Source organism: Nymphalis io, chromosome 30, assembly GCF_905147045.1.
Source record: "Nymphalis io chromosome 30, ilAglIoxx1.1, whole genome shotgun sequence".
In the NCBI taxonomy this organism is placed as follows: Eukaryota; Metazoa; Arthropoda; class Insecta; order Lepidoptera; family Nymphalidae; genus Nymphalis; species Nymphalis io.
The window spans coordinates 1,592,462-1,611,440 of NC_065917.1; the positions used below are offsets into that span (position 1 = coordinate 1,592,462).

At 36.3% G+C, this 18,979-nt stretch overlaps 2 protein-coding genes across 2 annotated transcripts in view; one reads left to right on the top strand and one right to left on the bottom strand.

Annotated features, from left to right (window-relative positions):
• Window positions 1-12,802, bottom strand: part of LOC126780037 (cytotoxic granule associated RNA binding protein TIA1) — a 55,954-nt gene extending 43,152 nt beyond the window's left edge. The window contains exon 1 of the mRNA XM_050504288.1: window positions 12,474-12,802. Coding sequence (XP_050360245.1) covers window positions 12,474-12,675 — 202 coding nt within the window. The 5' untranslated portion in view covers window positions 12,676-12,802. The remainder of the gene's footprint in view (window positions 1-12,473) is intronic.
• LOC126779896 (catenin alpha) overlaps window positions 1-18,979 on the top strand; it is a 400,158-nt gene that overhangs the window by 366,702 nt on the left and 14,477 nt on the right. The window lies entirely within an intron of this gene.

An 18,979-nucleotide genomic window follows, 5' to 3' on the forward strand; every position in this document is an offset into this window, starting at 1 on the left:
ATACAGCCTAAGGTGACTGTGCTTAATTTTAATATAATTTATATATACTTTATTATACACCACAGACATACTAAAAAAATACTTAGGACTAAAGCATATATATTGATATAAATATTAAATATTAATTTATTTTACTTCTCAATATCCGTATGTAAGCAGGCTTATTTATCAGAATAATACCAAGATACCATATATTTAACTAGTTTAAAAAAATATATAATGATAACTTAAAAAAAAAATCGTTTATCAGAACACGCTGTATATATGTAAATTATAGATTAAAGTTTCAGCATCTCGTTCGTTAACAGATGGCTTTAAGCTAGTATGGAACAGAATAGAAGCGAACAGAGCTTTGAATTCGTTAGATATTTCTAGAACATTCGAGAAGCTTCATATAAGGATTTATGTAATACTAGCTAGCCTCGGCTTTTTTATAGAATAGCAAGGCGGACGAGCATATGGGCCTGATGGTAAATGGTCACCAACGCCCATAGACATTGGCATTGTAAGAAATGTTAACCATCGCTTATATCACCAATTTGCCACCAACCTTGGGAACTAAGATGTTTTATCCCTTGTGCCTGTAATAACACTGGCTCGCTCACCCTTCAAACCGGAACACAACAATACCAAGTACTGATGTTTTGCGGTAGAATATCTAATGAGTGGGTGGTACCTACCCAGACGAGCTTGCACAAAACTCTACCACCAGTAAAGGCTTTGTACGAGAATTATGGTCTATTGATTATTATTGATTGATTTTTGCCGACATCTGTAATAATCATTGTTATATTTTATACACGTAAACCTTGCTCAAGAATCACTCCGTTCATTGTTGAAAACTGTATTAAAATCCGTTCGGTAGTTTTTGAGTTTATCGCGTACAAACAGACAGACATCGATCTTTGCTTTATAATATGTAATGCTCATAATAAAGAGTCATGCAGATATCGTTCCGATTTATATGAAAATTCCATATAGAAATAGGATATGATTTAAGGAAATTCATAGGCTATTAACTAGCAATTTGCTTCATATTAAATTTCATCAAAATCGGTTCAGAGAGTAGAGTCCTAGTTTCAAATCGCAAGACGGGCCAATAAAAAGTTATGGAGATCGAAATTCTCAGTAACGAGACGAAAATTTTCAGTACAAATCCGGATTCTGAAAGTTGAAAGAGTGTATACTCGCGTACCTCTATGCACATGGAACTTTTTCCGGTCGTGTCGGATTGCCGTCCCATCGGATTATGAGAGTTAGGGAATAGAGAGTGCACCTGTGTTTGCGCATATACTTGTGCACTATAATATCTCCTGTGCAGTTGGGTAATCTCTCTTGAGATTGACCGCCGTGGCCGAAATCGATTTGGAATACATTTATTATTAGTATAGAATCTTAGGAGAAGTTCCAATTGAATACATGAGATTTGTTTTCACCTGATAATACATTGTTTTGTAACATCTTTTGTCGCGGGAGTAAGACGGACTCGTGTGCCGTGACGGCAAACGTCATGACGCTCTCTTATGACGTCACATCTTTCCGTCGCTCTAGGGAGTAGCCCTTGTGTGTGTGCGTATAGAATATACTTCGTTGCTATATATATTTAAACTCTGTTTTTATTTATTTAACGTATTTATTTATTGGTTGTCTTTAATTAGGGCTTTTAGACAGTGACAGTCAAATTTTTAAATTTAGATAATTTAACAAATGTATAATTGAGATGGCTTAGTGGGTAGAACGCGTGAATCTTATTTTTTAATTTATTATTATCCGATGATTGTGTGTTCTAACCCGGGTAAGCACCACTGAATTTTCATGTGCTTAACTTGTTTATAATTCATGTTGCACTCGGTTAAGAAAAACATCGCGAGAAAACGTGCATGTGTCTAATTTTATTGAAATTCTGCCACAAGTGTATTCCACCAACTCGCATTGTAGCAGCGTGATGGAGCAAGCTCAAAAAGGGAGAGGAGGTCTTAGCCCAGCAGTGGGACATTCACACTTACAACATAATATACGTTTAATTAAAATTGCTTAACATATTGATTATATTATTTATCCGTATATTATAAATGCGACTCTGAGTTTAGTTGTTTGTGACGCTTACAAGTCTTAACCTGCCCCTTAAAACGCAGACGAAGCCGCGAGCAAAAACATTGCTTATAATCTCGTGTTTCGTATGAAGGAAAATATCGTGAGGAAAACTGTCGGATAAGCTGCTATTTATTTATCTTATCTGTATTAAAAAGTGTACAGCAAAATTTATTTATTTATTTATGTAAGGAATAAGTAGGATCGGCTCTTTTCTTGAAGATTTCTACGTCACATCGGAAAAGTTCAAAGGAAAACATTGGATGTGAGCTACACTATATCAAGGGTTGTGTCTGATCAAAAACTTAAAATCATAAAATTTTCTTAATAGATATAATTAAAAAATGTCTTTCAAACTTTACATTTTCTTATTTTTATTGAAATGAAATGTAATGCTGGGAATATCCTGGGACATTATTCACACACGGCCATCTGATCCCAAATTAAGCAGAGCTTGTACTATGGAAACCAGACCACTGATATACTACATATACTACTTTTCTTTTGTGAATAAATACTTATATAGACAATTACACCCAGACTCAGGGCAAACAGACATGTTCATGCACACAAATATCTGTCCTGGGTGGGAGTCGAACCCACAACCTTCGGCGTGAAAGGCAAGTATCTACCAACCACGCCAACCGGCTCAAAATGCTGTATCGAGATAAAAAAATAGTGTGAGTGCTTCTCATCACATCTCACGCACACATTAAAGCACTCACAATAACGAATTTACGCTGACGCTCGAAATCTCTGATGTACACATAAATAAATTATATTTACAATTGTAATTTATAGTTGTTATTAGGGTTTTTTTAAAACCATGTCTTTTTTTATAGTATAGAAAAGCGGGCGAGCGTATTGGCCACTCGATGGCAAGTGGCCACCAATGCCCATAAACATTGGCACCGTAAGAAATGCCAAACATCGCCAATGCGCCACCAACCTTGGGAACTAAAATGTTACACTTGTGCCTGTAATTATAATGGCTCACTCGCCCTTCAAACCGGAACACAATAATACCAAGTACTGCTGTTTTTCGGTAGAATATCTGATGAGTGGGTGGTACTTACCCAGATGAGCTTGCAAAAAGCTCTACCACCAGTATATATGTATAATACGTTTCATTTTATTTTTATAACGACAAAAAGCTTTTGACGTTACATCAGTCGCATGTCAGCCACAGTTCAAGCATGTTCATTTCTTAAATCTGCGCGGTGCTGTTGTGAAAATGACAACGGTTTATATTTGTTTATATTATAGTTAAAAGAACTATACTATTATATTCAGGTAATATCTAAAACATATGCATCGCGACATAACAGTACTAAATATTTCTGTTTAGCGGTAGAAAATCTGAATGGTACCGACCCAGGCGAGTTTGCATACAACCTTACGACCAACCGACATGTATGATTGTCCTTCGATACAAATATTTATATAGGCTTTTATTCTACTCGTGCGAAGTTGGACGCGATTGTGCATTAATTATTACTTAGTGGAAGAGCTCTGTGGGTACCACCCATGTACCAGGTATGTATAATAATAATAATAATATAATAATATCCTGGGACATTTTTCACACACGGCCATCTGATCCCAAATTAAGCTTGTACAAAGCTTGTGCTATGGAAACCAGACAACTGATATACTACATATACTACTTTTCTTTTGTAAATACATACTTATATAGATAATTACACCCAGACTCAGGACAAACAGACATGTTCATGCACACAAATGTCTGTCCTGGGTGGGAATCGAACCCACAACCTTCGGCGTGAAAGGCAAGTGTTCTACCAACCACGCCAACCGGCTCGTCAAATGTATGTAACAACAGGTACAAGGTTGATTGATGTAAGGGATGGCTAATATTCCTTACAGTGTGAGTGTTGTTAATTTGAATCTATTTTAAAGGACAAAAGAAAAACTATATCTAAAAACAAAATCGCTATACACTAGCAACTTGTGCTACTATGTTAGTGTGTGTGAAACGAATACATTTATGCACACATATACAAATATCCGCATTACTACTGCATTTTGTTTTAAGGACGACTTTAGTGTGTAGGCTTGCCTGCCTACGGTAAATAAATCGATATATGTGTTGCAATAAATTTTTACCTCGTGATGTGCGCTGTGGCTTAATGATTGAGATATACAGAGTGCTCTGTGAAAGGGTTGCTAGGTTATATTAATATTTATGGCTAATGGAACATCCTTGAAACAGTTTTAAAGATATAAGAGATTAAAAAATATATATTGTATGTACAGTTAGAATAAAATGGTCTTTTTCTGTTCTTCGCACGTGCTTTTTTTAAGCATAAAATGTCTCTAAAAGTGTAATGAGTTGAGAATATTTTAGTTGACAATTAGAAATATTTAAGAAAGGTACGGTCAGCAGTCTGTTTTATTACACGATTCCTTTTTCTGTTGTATATAACAATAATTAAAGATATTACTGACATTTACATCTTTTAAAAATGTGCAGTCAGCAAAAAAAATTTTCCAATTAATGCGATTCGTTGCTGTTTATAAGCACCAAAAGTGAAGGGCCCATATCAATCATTCCACTAAGGGAATGGACAATACGAAAATATTGAGTCATAATAATGTCCTCCACACCGATTTCGGCCACGGCGGTCAATCTCAAGAGAGATTAGCCAACTGCGTAGGAGATATTATAGTGCACGAGTGTGTGCGCAAACACAGGTGCACTCTCTATTCCCTAACTCTCATAATCCGATGGGACGGCAATCCGACACGACCGGAAAGAGTTCAGGCGCAGGGCCAACGGCTTTACGTACTTTCGGAGGCACGGGAGTGTACACACTTTCAACTACCAGACTCCAGGCTGCTACTGAGAATTTTCTGATAGAAAAACCCAACAACTTTTTATTGGCCCGACCTGGGAATTAAACCGAGGACGTCCGGGTCTGCGGCCTTACATCAAACCACTAGACCAATAAGGCATAGTAGATTTATTTTCCGCTTCACCTGCATGTTTTCCCCCACGCCTACGTCACACCTTGGGGCAGTAAAAGTTACTTTTAAGTTTTCTTGGTATGCCAGGTTTCGTCAAATTCTGGTCAATGGCTTACCGCGGAACAGACAGAGTTACTTTCGCATTCATAATATTAGGATAGATTATATTTTTTATGCAAAAAATATTTTTTCCTGACTGACTATCAAAGCACAGCCGGACTGAGTCTAGAAGCTGAAATTTGATAAGGAAAGTTTCCGCTAAGAATGGATTTTTGGAAATTTCAACTTTAAGGGGTTAGCGTGGAGACGGGCATCTTGTTACATAATAAGACATAAAAACTCGCTGTAATCCTATCTCCGGTTCTTCTCAACTGTGTTTTATTCTCCAAACCGGGGTCTAGTTTCAGTTTTATTTATTTAAAGTATAACATAAAGTTGTTGTTACATTATTCTTACAATTAATGATATGTGTCTATGTGAAATGCAAAATAAGGTGTGAAGGTGCTTTGCTTGTACTGAATTACAGGGATATCGCTTCGTCCACCGTAGGTGTAGGGGTATGTAGGTACTCAAAGCGTCACGGTAGCAAGCGATCCCGTAGCGCTCTTTGTTGAGACAGAACCGCTGTTTTTTAAAGGGTATTCCGATGTTCGGGGCGCACTCGACGCCTTGGACAACGGTGAGCCCCATATACCCACTGTTCCCGTGGGTGAAAAGCGTAATGCGTTATTCCAGCGATAAAAAGGGCGTAGGAACCCTATGTCCTTTATTGTATCCCTGACAATGTGTTTGCAAAATTTCATGATTATCGGTTGAGTAGTTTACACTTAAAAGCGTAACAAACAAACAAATAAACTCACTTTCACATTTAAAATATTATTTTATATATTGGCTTTTCTGCGCAATTTCATCCTCGTAGATCCCGTTCCCGTGAGAATACAGGGATAAAATTTAGCTTATATTACTCGCTGATAATGTAGATTTCCATTGGTGAAAGAATTTTTAAAATCGGTGTAGTGGTTTAGGCGCGAAAGCGTAACAAACAAACAAGCATTCGCATTTATAATATTATATTTTATAATCAAAGAAATGTAAAGATTAGTAGATCTATTTTACGAACTTTTTATATGTGCTTATGTTTCTGATCTGAATCCTTGGAAATATAATGTACTGTATATTATATATACAATATATATTTTTTACCTTTGGACTTGATGTAATGCAAAATCAATTAAAAAGTTATCTATTTTCCTTTATACTCTTTAATGTTAACTTAGATTGAAGGCGGGGTCATTAATAAATACCTGCATGAAACACTAAATTAAAATGAAATGAAATTAATTTCTAGTAAATGGGAACTGTCACCGCTGGCTAAGACCTCCCACTCCTTTCTGGGGAGAAGGTTTGGTTCAATCACGATGCGTCAATGTGGTGAACACACGTGTAATATATTTCATCATATATGGATCGATCAGTTACGTCACGACGTTTTCATTTAACCCTAAGCATTCGATGATAACGCAAATTGAGCTCACGAAATTCTGTAGTGGTTCGCTTTGAACCAATCTTTGATTTCGCTTCAACCACTGAGCCAGTCCATAATTAATTTCTATACGAAATATAAATATAATAACAAAATAAGCTACTATTTCAAATAGAATTTTCAAAAATAAGTTAATATAATAGTATAACATGCGAATAGTATTTCATTGTGAGCTCGAAGCCGCGCCCGGTCGCCATTTTTAATTTCAAGTCAAAGAGAAATTTAATTACGTTTGTACACACGAGGATATAAAAGCGTTTCAATTTATGGATTTTAACGCTAATATTATTTTAACAAGCGTGCGTGTGTATGTGTGTTTGTGTGAAAAGTTGCGATCGATCATAGACTACAGGCTTGTTTTTTTTGTTGTCGGACGAGTATATGGGCTACCTAATGGTAAGTGGAAAAAAACGCCCATAGACATTGGCATTGTAAGAAATGATTTTTTTATTTATTTATTTAAAGATCTGCACCCGTACGTAGATGTCGTACTTAAGACACGTACGAAATGATTTCCTTCCTTGTTTCTGATACGCACCACTAAAGTCTGGAATACCCTCTCGACCTCGGTTTTCCCCACCACCTACAATATCCTACCTTACCTTCAAGTCAAGATTGAATAGGCATATTCTAGGCGAGCGCGCTCCACCTTAGACTTTATCAACACTTTCTATCAGGTGTGATAACAGTTAAGCGCTAGCTTATAAATTAAAAAAAAAATGTTAACCATCTTATATCGCCAATGCGCCAACCTTGGGTACTAAGATGTTTTATCCTTTGTGCCTGCAATTACAGAATATCAGATAAGTGGGTGGTCCCTACCCAGACGAGCTTGCACAAACCACCAGTAGATATTGACCTCATCATATATTCTACCGACAAAAAACAATAATTAGTATTGTTGTGTTCTAGTTTGAAGGATGAGTAAGCCAGTGCACAAGGGACATAACACCTTAGTTCCTAATGGTTGTGGTGAATTAGCGATGATACAAACAATGTCATTGGTTATCTGCATCATTATGCTCTATCTTATCATCACTGGGTATCACTTATCATCAGACAATAACCAGTCTGCCTATTTAAAAAAAAAGCTATGTATATCATATCCACAGAGGTCATGATTTTATTGATTACTCTACTTACTCTATGGCTAACGTATTCGAAATAAATCATCGATGGATAAAAATTTAAATGGCATCGAAATTTTTTTCATCGGCCAATAAACAACCAATTAAAAAAAAAATGTCACATATTTTTTTCACAGTCAAAACTTTGTACAAAGTCCCCGTAGAACGGTATGTAGGTCAGCGTTTTAATTAGGTAGATTTATGAGTGACCTCGTGGGAGGTAGCCTGTGTTGTTTAAGAGGCAATTTATTACCCGTTATGTAGTTGAACCGTTGAGTAAGAATTGCACCGAAATCGTTAAAGCAAAATACCAGACAGATATTAATAATTACACAAAGAAACTTTATCTCATTGTTACGTCATTACTACTAAACCAAAGAGTTTAAAAACTAAATTTTACTTGACGTAAGATTAATATTATGTATTCAATAAGCCACGTTTCTACATCTAAGCCGATTTTGATGAAGTTTCCAGATAAAATGGGCGACGAGAGTAAATATCTTATCAATGTCTATGTTTCACATTCCTTGCGGCTGTGCCCGCTAAAATTTATATAGCGACCTTGTATGGACCAGCATGGCTTTCAACTCCATAACACCGAAGGCCAAATCACAGTGTGTAATCTACCATAATGCTGTTTACTTCATTGTATGAGGAATGTTTACACTCGACCCTTTAGAAGGGTGGCCATTATTGCAAAGGATCTCTATATATTATCATGAATATAGCTTAATGAGTTTAATCAGCGTATTAATTATTAAAATTGTAAGGTTAAAATTAAAATTAGCCTTACTAAGTGTTAGGGCTTTGTGCAAGCGCGTCTAGTAGGTACCACCCATCAGATATACTACCGTTAAACAGCAGTACTTAGCATCGTTGCGTTCCGGTTTGAAGGGTGAGTGAGACAGTGTAACTACACACAAGGAACATAACGTCTTCGTTCCCAAGGTTGGTGCATATTGGTGATGTAAGGAATGCTTAATATTTCTTATACCGCCAATGTCTATGGGCGGTAGTGATCCACATATCTATAATATAAAAAAATCTCTGAATCAGATTTGACAGCAACCGCCTTACATGTTTTCTGACGCACGTGAGTGAACACAGTTCCAACTTCCACACTCAAGGCTGCTTATGAGAAATTTCGGCAGAAAAACCCAATAATTTTTTATTGGCCCGACCTGGGATTTGAACCCAGGACCTCGGGGTCTGCGGCCTTACATCTAGACCAACGAGCCATCAACAACTATAACAAACAACCAATACTACATCCCTTTTAAAATGCACTTTCCTTTGATACAAGTTTATAAATTATCCAAGATAAAGTTTTACAATTTCGCTTCTATTTCAATAGACATAGAGTCTATAATAAAAGTTCATATAACTAGCAGTTGTTAGTGCAATGAACAGGCTATTCAAGCTCTGTTTGCTTCGACGATATTCAGCCTATTTATAACGTATACACGTCTGCAACCCTAATGATTTATTTAATGATAAAGTCATTATACAGTATGGATCGGATTGAGACAAAGTAAAAGGCTAGCGACACTGACCGCTCTGGCTACAGGAAACGAGCGTTAACAGGCTATGACAGATTTTGAAAAGTGTATAAAGAAAAATTAAACAATTTTCGTGTGGATTTTTTATCTGACATTCGTTCAAGTTATTTGAAATATAAGTACGGTCAGCATAACGCAAGAATCATTATATATTTTTTTTAAATGTGAACCTTTTCTCGACTCAGGGCAAATGGGAAACATTAATATTGGTTAATAATTGTAGTGAATGCCCGTGAATGTCCCACTCCTGGGCTAAGGCCTCCTCTCCCTTTTTGAGGCGAAGGTTTGCAGCTTATTCCACCACGCTGCTTCAATGCGGGTTGGTGGAATACACGTGTGGCAGAATTTCAGTGAAATTAGGTACATGCAGGTTTCCTCATATCGTTTTCCTTCACCGTAAAGCACGAAATGAATTATAAATACAAATTAAGCACATAATAAAAACTTGTTGAAAAGCACAGTGGTGCTTGCCCTGGTTTGAACCCACGATCATCGGTTAAGATTAACTCGTTCTTACCACTGGGCCATCTCGGCCCTTATTAATGATTAATGGTGATATATAATTAAAAGAAATCAATTATTCTTTTTATTATTATAATATATATTAACTAAGTATACAATACGTACACACACAAGGAAGTAGAGGGCGGAGAGACATGACGTCATAAGAGAACGTCATGACGTTTGCCGTCACGGCACACGAGTCCGTCTTACTCCTGCGACAATAAATATTTCACAACAAAAATAAAAAGTTGAATAGACCCGAATCTTATAGAGAGTCATAGCGGTGAGAGCGATATGTGGTAACCGTACAGTGTCATGGACGGCAGCGACACTTCTCGCGAGGTGCTTGGGGAAGTCTACCGTTTCCGGGTGATTCAGGGCTCTAGCTCAGCGAGCCTTGATTCGTAGGTGGAAGGAGGACCTGGGGTCCCCCTCGGCAGGCCTGACGACATTGGATGAGTCGCTGGGTGGAACGGAGTCACGGCACACTCACATTCAGGCTGACGCAGGTACTTAACGGGTACGGTTGCTTCGGTAGGTATCTGCACCGGATAGCGAGGCGGGAGGTCGCTCCCTCCTGCCACGAGTGCGGCGCGCCTTCGGACACGGCGCGTCACACCCTGATTGAGTGTCCTGCATGGGGGCCTCAACGCCATTTTCTGACGGCCATTGTAGGCGGACACCTCTCGCTGTCGAGTGTGATAAACGCCATGATCGGTAGCGAGAGGTGTTAAAAGGAGATGGTCTCTTTTTGCGAAAACGTCATGTCGCAGAAAGTGGCCGCGGAGCGGGAGCGTGAGAACAGTACTTCCGCTGACCCGCTTCGCCGAAGAAGTCCGGGGAGAAGACGTCAGTGCTATGCAAACCTTTTCCTCCCGCCGTAAGTGTCGCCGGGGCTAAGGGGTCTCTGTACACTGAGAACCCCTTAGAATTTGGAGGCCTGCAAAGGCGGGCCTACCGTCGGGACGTCACGGTAGTATGCACAAGCGGCGAGCCCCATATACCCCCCATTTCATGCGAGGGAAACGTGTGAATGCGTTTTTCCAGCAAAAACAAAAAAAAAGATCTGAATCTTTCTTAGTCGCTAAATGTATCAAAGACACACAAGATTGTATTGTGAAAGTTGTCAGGGCTTTGTGCAAGCCCGTCTGGGTTGGTAACACCCAACCATCACATATTCTTCTGCCAAACAGCAATACTCAGTATTATTGCGTTCCAGTGTGAAGAGTGGGTTCAGTATAACAGTGTTCATTAAAATATCACAGATATACTACTTCACATGGTGCTTTAATTTTATGATATGTATTAGTTACTAAATTGATCAATAGATGGCGTTGATCATTTCAATAGTTTTTCTGAATCACGCTATCTTTTTAAAAAATTAATACTATTAGGGTCGTAATTCGTTCTAATAAAACTGCTTTGGAACGAATGTGTTATATTGATGGTACTGCGAGCTTTGGTGCAAGCCTGTCTGGGTATGTACCACAAACTCATATACTCTACCACCAAACAGCAATGCTTAGTATTGTTGTGTTCCGGTTTGAAAGGTGAGCGAGACAGTGTAACTACAGGCACAAGGGACATAACATCTTAGTTCACAAGATTGGTAGCGCATTAACAATGAAAGCGATGTTTACTATATCTTACAGCGTCAATGACAATGGGCGGTGGTGACCACTTACCATCATGTGACCCATTTTTCCTATTTGAAAAAAATACATAATTAAAACAAATAAATATGAATTAGACGAAAATTTCATAAACGGTCGGAAAATAAACTTATAACTTAATTTTTATAATAGTACATTTATTACAAAACTACCCCTTACCGTCAAAACTATACGACCCTAAATCAACATGTCACGAGGGTGCGTCACATAAAATTATTTAATTTCCCTTTTTTATAACCTTATAATATTTTACGCGAGCTACGCGTGTATGTGGGGCATTATGCTCCGATGAGAAAGGTTTATTTACCTTATAATATATGGCTGCCTCGTTGTCTTAATGGCTAGATATAAGGCCTCTGATCTCGAGGTTCGAATCCCGTTTCGGGCCGATAAAATTTAGTAAGAATTTCTGTCGAAATATTCTCACTAGCAGCCCAGAGTCTAGAAGTTATAAGTGTGTGCACTTCACTGAGAATATAGTTAAAAATTTTATTTTAAGTTTTATTAAATAAATATATCTAATTAATATTTTCTTGCTAGGTGTGCCTTTCATTTTGTTTAGTAAATAGCTGCGCGAAGCTGGAGTGCGTTGATAGCTGTAATGTTTTTTTTTATCTTATTCACACATGGCCATCTGATCCCAAACAGAGCTAAGCAGAGCTCGTTCTATGGAAACCAGACAACTGATCTACTACATATACTACTTTTCTTTTGTAAATACATACTTATATCGATAATTACACGCAGACTCAGGACAAACAGACATGTTCATGCACACAAATGTCTGTCCTGGGTGGAAATCGAACCAACAACCTTCGGCGTGAAAGGCAAGTATCTACCAACCTCTCCAATCGGCCTGTCTTATGGCATTGAACTATATGGTATACGCGCCACGCACACACAAGGGAGTAAAAAGCTGCGGCCGAGAAGGCAGTCGGTATTATATGTTTAACAAACAACCTAAAAATTAATTAAAAAAAAAACTTACCGAGTTTATTGTTGTTTCCATGTGGATGTTGGTGGTGATGTTGCTGCGGTTGTTGCTGTTGAATTTGGGGCATCAGCGCTGGGTGGGGCAGTTGCAGCAGCTTTGGCTCCAACTTGGTCGCCGCTGCAACCGGTATTGGACCAGCATTTGTCATTGTGGTCATAGTCGCAGCGGGCATCATCAGTGTAGACATAGCTAGCATTTTGGCCGTGAACAGTTTATCCCGATATTTATACCGGCATTATAACGGGTCGATTTGGTATAGATTATCGTTCGTTCAAAAGAACGGGTCGCTAGATTTCTTCGAGTTTTTTTTGTTTGTAAATAACTTTTTTATTTTTTTTACATAATATTTTTTTTACTACACTAAATCACTTTTGTTTATATTTAAAATAGTATAATTTAATATATAATTATTATATATCTATTTCAAATTTCTAATCTAGGGCCTGGAAGGATATAAATTTTTTTAATGAAATATTTTTAACGTCTTTTAATTTTTATAACTTAGAGATTGTGGCCTTTATAATTACTTATGTTATATTCAAATTTCACTCATCGTTTAATGTGTATAACAAACTTTTATCTACAACTAGAAATGATAGATAAATCATTGCCAACAACGTATGAATTAAATATTAAAAAGATTTTGAAAAATAGATATTCGTACGCCAATTTTTTTTTTCGAACTTTCGAATTTATAACATATGACATAATATAAATAAATATAAATTATATATACCTATACTAATATTATAAGGATCAAAGATTTGTTTTTTTGTATGTTTGCTTGTAATGGATTAACTAATTATCTACTTAACTGATTTGAAAAATTATTTTACTTATAGAAAGCTACATTACCAGCAAATAATATAGACTTTATTTTATTTTCAAAAAATAATTTAAATCCCTACGAAAATTGCAATAATGTAACTCAACCTATAATTATTTTTCCTATGAAAGTAAAAATTCGGGTAAAGAAGATTATTGCAACTAGTATATACGATTCAATTTAACTTATTCGTTCAATATAGAAGCATTTTACGTATTGATTAATAATAATGGTAAGTAAAAAAGCCGAGATGGCCTAGTGTTAAGAACGCGTGAATCTTAACCGATGATCGTGGGTTCAAACCCGGGCAAGCACCACTGAATTTTCATGTGCTTAATTTGTGATTATAATTCATCTCGTGCTTGACGGTGAAGGAAAACGTCGTGAGGAAACCTGCATGTGTCCAATTTCACTGAAATTCTGCCACATGTGTATTCCACCAACCCGCATTGGAGCAGCGTGGTGGAATAAACTCCAAACCTTCTCCTCAAAAAGTAGTGCGGAGGCCTTTAGCCCAGCAGTCGGACATTCACAGGCTGTTACGGTAATGGAAGTAAAATCTACCTCCTTTCATCAATTAAGTTACATACGACCTTACATATAAATAACTTAAAACGCTGTGACTTCTTTCGAATGTAAAAACTATAAAAACAGAAAGGTTTGTTTGTTACGCTTTAACGTGTAAACAACACAACCGATCATCCTGACATTTTGCATACGTATTGTCAGGGGTAAAGCAAAGGACATAAGGTACCTACCACCCCCCTCCCATTTAAGATGCGGACAAAAAACAGTCTTCGAAATATATCAAAATATAATTACACAAGTAGAATGTGTTTAAAAATTTTATATGTTTTATATGAAGAAATTCTTATATCAACCCCTATATCACCTTGGGGTTTAAAAATATTGTGTTAATTAGAACGGATAGGCCTTTTTTACACTAGATTAAACATTCAAGCTTTTCCTGATTAGCGGCCAAGCAACGCTTAGTGAATACAACTTAACGAAAGTTTAAAATAAAATTATAAAAGGCCGAGATGCTTAGTGGATAGAGCGGTGTCCGTGTGTTCACATCCTGGTAAAAAATTTAAAAAACATACTCAAAATAAACCGCAAATACAATCAATAATAGAAAACAGTAAAAAAATATTTCAATCGTTTTTTTTTTTTTCGATATTTTGATCTGTTAATTTTTTTTTAGTATTTTTTTCGATATTTCGGCAGTGATTATTAAGTGACAAATTCACATGATCAAAATTATAGACCGTAATATAAGTACAAATCATCAGATATTCTACAGCAAAACAGCATAATTTACTTGTGTTCCGGTTTGAAGGGTAAGTCAGTCAGTGTAACTACAGGCTTAAGGGATTATTTTCCGCAAACTTAAGGGCATTTCACCCGTGCGCCATATATGAAAATATGCGCCATATAGTATATATAAACACTATGTACTAAGCTAGTATTTACTGATTTTTATATGTAATTCTGTTGGTGTTCTCTAGTATTATATAAATATAATATGTCTTGGGTCGCTTATCTGACACTAAAGCCGGTCACGAGGTCTTCAGTATTAACTCTGAACAAAACCAAAAGAATCTACCCGCTTTAATTGTATGGGTTTTTTAATAGGACGAGCATATGGGCCACCTGATGGTAAGTGGTCACCAACGCCAGACATTGGCATTGTAAGAAATGCTAACCGACGCTTACATCGCCAATGCGCCACTAACCTTGGGAACTGAGATGTTGTCTTGTGCCTGTAGTTATACTCGCTTACCCTTCGCAACACAACAATACCAATTACTGCTGTTGCGGTATAATATCTTATGAGTGGGTACCCAGACGAGCTTTCACAAAGCCCTACCACCAGTAAAATTCAAATCCCAGGCCATGATTTGAAATCGTACAATATAACCTATGGGTATACACCGGTGTATGCACCGAATTAGTAATTACTCGTTAAATATATAATCTGTATTATATCAAAACAATACGAGTTAATATATTTACATAGGCTTAATATATTTGTTCTATCTAATTATTCATTAATCGTTTGTTAAACAGCTACGTGTTTGTAAACAGTAGACAGTATATCATTTAACAAAACTAATATTAACAGGCCTTGTAATATATTCGACTAGATGTTTTATGTGGTTTTTAATTTTAAAAAGCCTAGATGGCCTAGTGGTTAGAACGCGTGAATCTTAATCGACGATCGTGTGTTCAAACCCGGGCAAGCTCCACTGAATTTTCATGCGCTTAATTTGCCTTTATAATTCATCTCGCGCTTGACGGTGAAGGAAAACATCGTGAGGAAAATTGCATGCGCTAAAATATCTGAGAAGTGGGTGGTACATACCCAGACGAGCTTGTACAAGGTCCTACCACTAGTAATTATTATAATACTTCTAAAATTTGAAACGATAATAAATAAAAATATTTACATTAATATAACGATCATTGCTAATGGCGTATGTTGCAACTAGATAACGATAGATGGCGCTCATTCAATATGTCATATTTCTGAATCGCGCTGTCTAGATATTCGCTACAGGATGTATTTAGTGTAGAACAATAATTTTAGTGTGATCATTTAAGTGAAAATGCAGGAAACACTTCCTTAGTTTAATTAACCATTTTTTCGTTTGATTTCCCGATATTACTTCTGCGTGAAGTATAAACAAATTCGAAATCGAGAAGTCGAGATGGCCCAGTGGTAAGAATGCGTGAATCTTATCCGATGAACGTGGGTTCAAACCCAGGCAAGCACCTCTGAATTTTCATGTGCTTAATTTCTGTTATAATTCATCTCGTGCTTTTCGGTGAAGGAAAACATCGTGAGGAAACATGCATGTGTCTAATTTCATTGAAATTATGCCACATGTGTATTCTACCAACCCGCATTCGAGCAGCGCGATGGAATAAGCTCCAAACCTTCTCCTCAAAAGGGAGAGGAGGCCTACTCCCAGCAGTGGGACATTAACTGTTACTAACTTTATGTGGTTTTACTCGCGTTACTGCTTCTTAAAGGGTCTTGTGTTATGTAATGTGGTTTTGTCAATAAAATTGTCATCTAATTCAATAAAGAGTGTAATGTGAAACGGAAGTCAGACTCGTGTGATGTTACGAGAAATGTGACGCTTTTATGACGTCATATCTCTCTCTACTCTCTTGAGTATTTACTGTAAGGCAATAACTGTAAATAATAATAAAGAATCATTATAGGTTGTATAAAATTCTCGCAGTTATTGAAATTAATTAATTATAGATATTAATTAATGTAATACATACTTCTTGGTTTGAAGTCTTATAAATATAGAAAATGATTGTAATTTCGACATTGTAATATAAAATAAATGGTTGGTTGTTATATGATAACGCATGCGGACATATTGTAATTGCTGTTTTAAAGAAAAGAAGAAATATAATCATTGTAAACTTAGTGAAGTTTATTTTATAGAATAGGAAGGCGGACGAGCATATGGGCCAACTGATGGTAAGTGGTCACCAACGCCCTTAGACTGGCATTGTAAGAAATGTCAACCATCGCTTATAGCCAATGCGCCACCAACCTTGGGAACTAAGATTTTATGTCCCTTGTGCCTGTAATTACACTGGCTCACTCACCCTTCAAACCGGAACACAACAATACCAAGTACTGCTGTTTTGCGGTAGAATATCTAATGAGTGGGTGGTACCTACCCAGACGAGCTTGCACAAAGCCCTATCACATACACTATTGTAAGAACAAGATCTCAACACGGAATCCTCAATTCTCGTAAAGAGAATTCAAAGTCTATCAGTTTCCCGTCACAAAGAGTATCTGTCAATGTTCTTGTTAACAGATTAAAAAATATAGATTATTATTGATAATATAAAAAATGACAGATCATCTCCAGTAATATTTAATAATAATTCGTATCACAGCTAATGTTATATATTACAATCTGTCTTAGTCTTACAATTTTATCTGTACGAAGTTAAAACGGACAAATGTTAACAAACAAAGACCTTAAAGAAATAAACATTTAGAGTACTTATATTCGCGTAGTTGTTTCGTAGTAGTTATTATAACAATAAGAAAGATTTATTTATTAACGAAACTATTTTTATTTATTTAACGAAACATTTATTTATCGGTTTTCTTTAATTATAAATTCGATTCAATGTTTCACATCTGACAGGCGTCGCGTGGCGGCCATTTTTATTATATATCTGTATATTATTTACTACATAAGATATACTTATGTACATAAGTATATGAAAATTGGTGTGAGGCACCCTCGAGATGTGACAAAAATAAAATACACATATAAATATTATAAATAGATTCTATCGAATACGGAGTGTGTAGAAACGTTTAATAAAAAAAAACAATTAATTACAATAAAAAAAACAACTTCGTTTTAATTTGTCTGTCACAGATAAAAAAACTTATTTAATTCAGTATTATTTCTCATACCCTATACATGTTTCGAGATAAAGGTTGAATGCCCCCATTTGCTGAATTTAGTAGAAGGGTGGCGGGGTCGATATGTTTACAAATGTATATGTAATTTCAGCGCTGAATTGATTAAACTAAGCTACACTGAACCACTTACCATCGTATTGCAGTGTGGTGAACGGTAAGTAAAGTGTATTATATGAAGGAGCACAGTTCTACAATGAATTACCTATTAGCATTAAGGATAGGAATAGCAGTCTTTAACTTTATACAAAAAACCCTAAAACACCACATCTTGAAAGAGTTTTCAAGGCCCTAAAAATTTTGCATTTGTTATAAAATTGTTTTAAGAGTTTCATTTAATACTATCAGCGATAAATATTCTACATTTTTATTTGATTATTGTATTTTTCTTACAAAATTTTAATTTGTAAATTAGCTAAAGACAATAATATCAATTGCTATAACACAAACGGTACGTAATATCTTGGTTTTGTTATACCGACATTATTTTAAGTCAAGAGTCTAATTTGTTGTTCTTTATTTTTGTGTACCGCCCGTGTGTTGTATTATAATATTTAAGTATGTTAATCTTGTTTTCTCAAATATTTAAAGTGAATTGTATTGTTTTTTTTGAGAAATAAATTCTTAAACCGAATAACTTATCGAAAGAAAAGGACAGATTGCTTAACGTATCCGCTGAACGATGTCTATATAGCCGTATGTCGAACGTGTATTTGAAATAAGTAAGTAATAACTTCAGATGTCATGGCCGATTTAAGGAGGCTAGACTATCGCACTGTGTGTGCATAAGTACAGATACTCCTTATTTCGTCAGTATTATAATCGGATGAAGGCAACGACGCGACCGGAAAGAGTTCAGACAGACTTACAGCTTAACGAATAACGTAATCAGTTTTTATTAACTGAACCGGCGAAATAGTTAATATTTTTTTCTACTAAACATAGATAGGTGTGTGGTATGTAATGGTAAGTGGAAACCACCACCAATTATTATTAGCGCTGTAAGAAATATTAACCATCCCTTGCATAGCCAAAGCGCCACCAATCTTGGGAACTAAGATGTTATGTCTCTTGTGCCTGTTGTTACTTTGGCTCGCTCAGTCTTTTAACCGGAACACAAACATACTATGTACTGCTGCTTAACGGTAGAATATCTGATGATGGATGGATATGGTGGGTGGTACCTACTAGGCTTACACA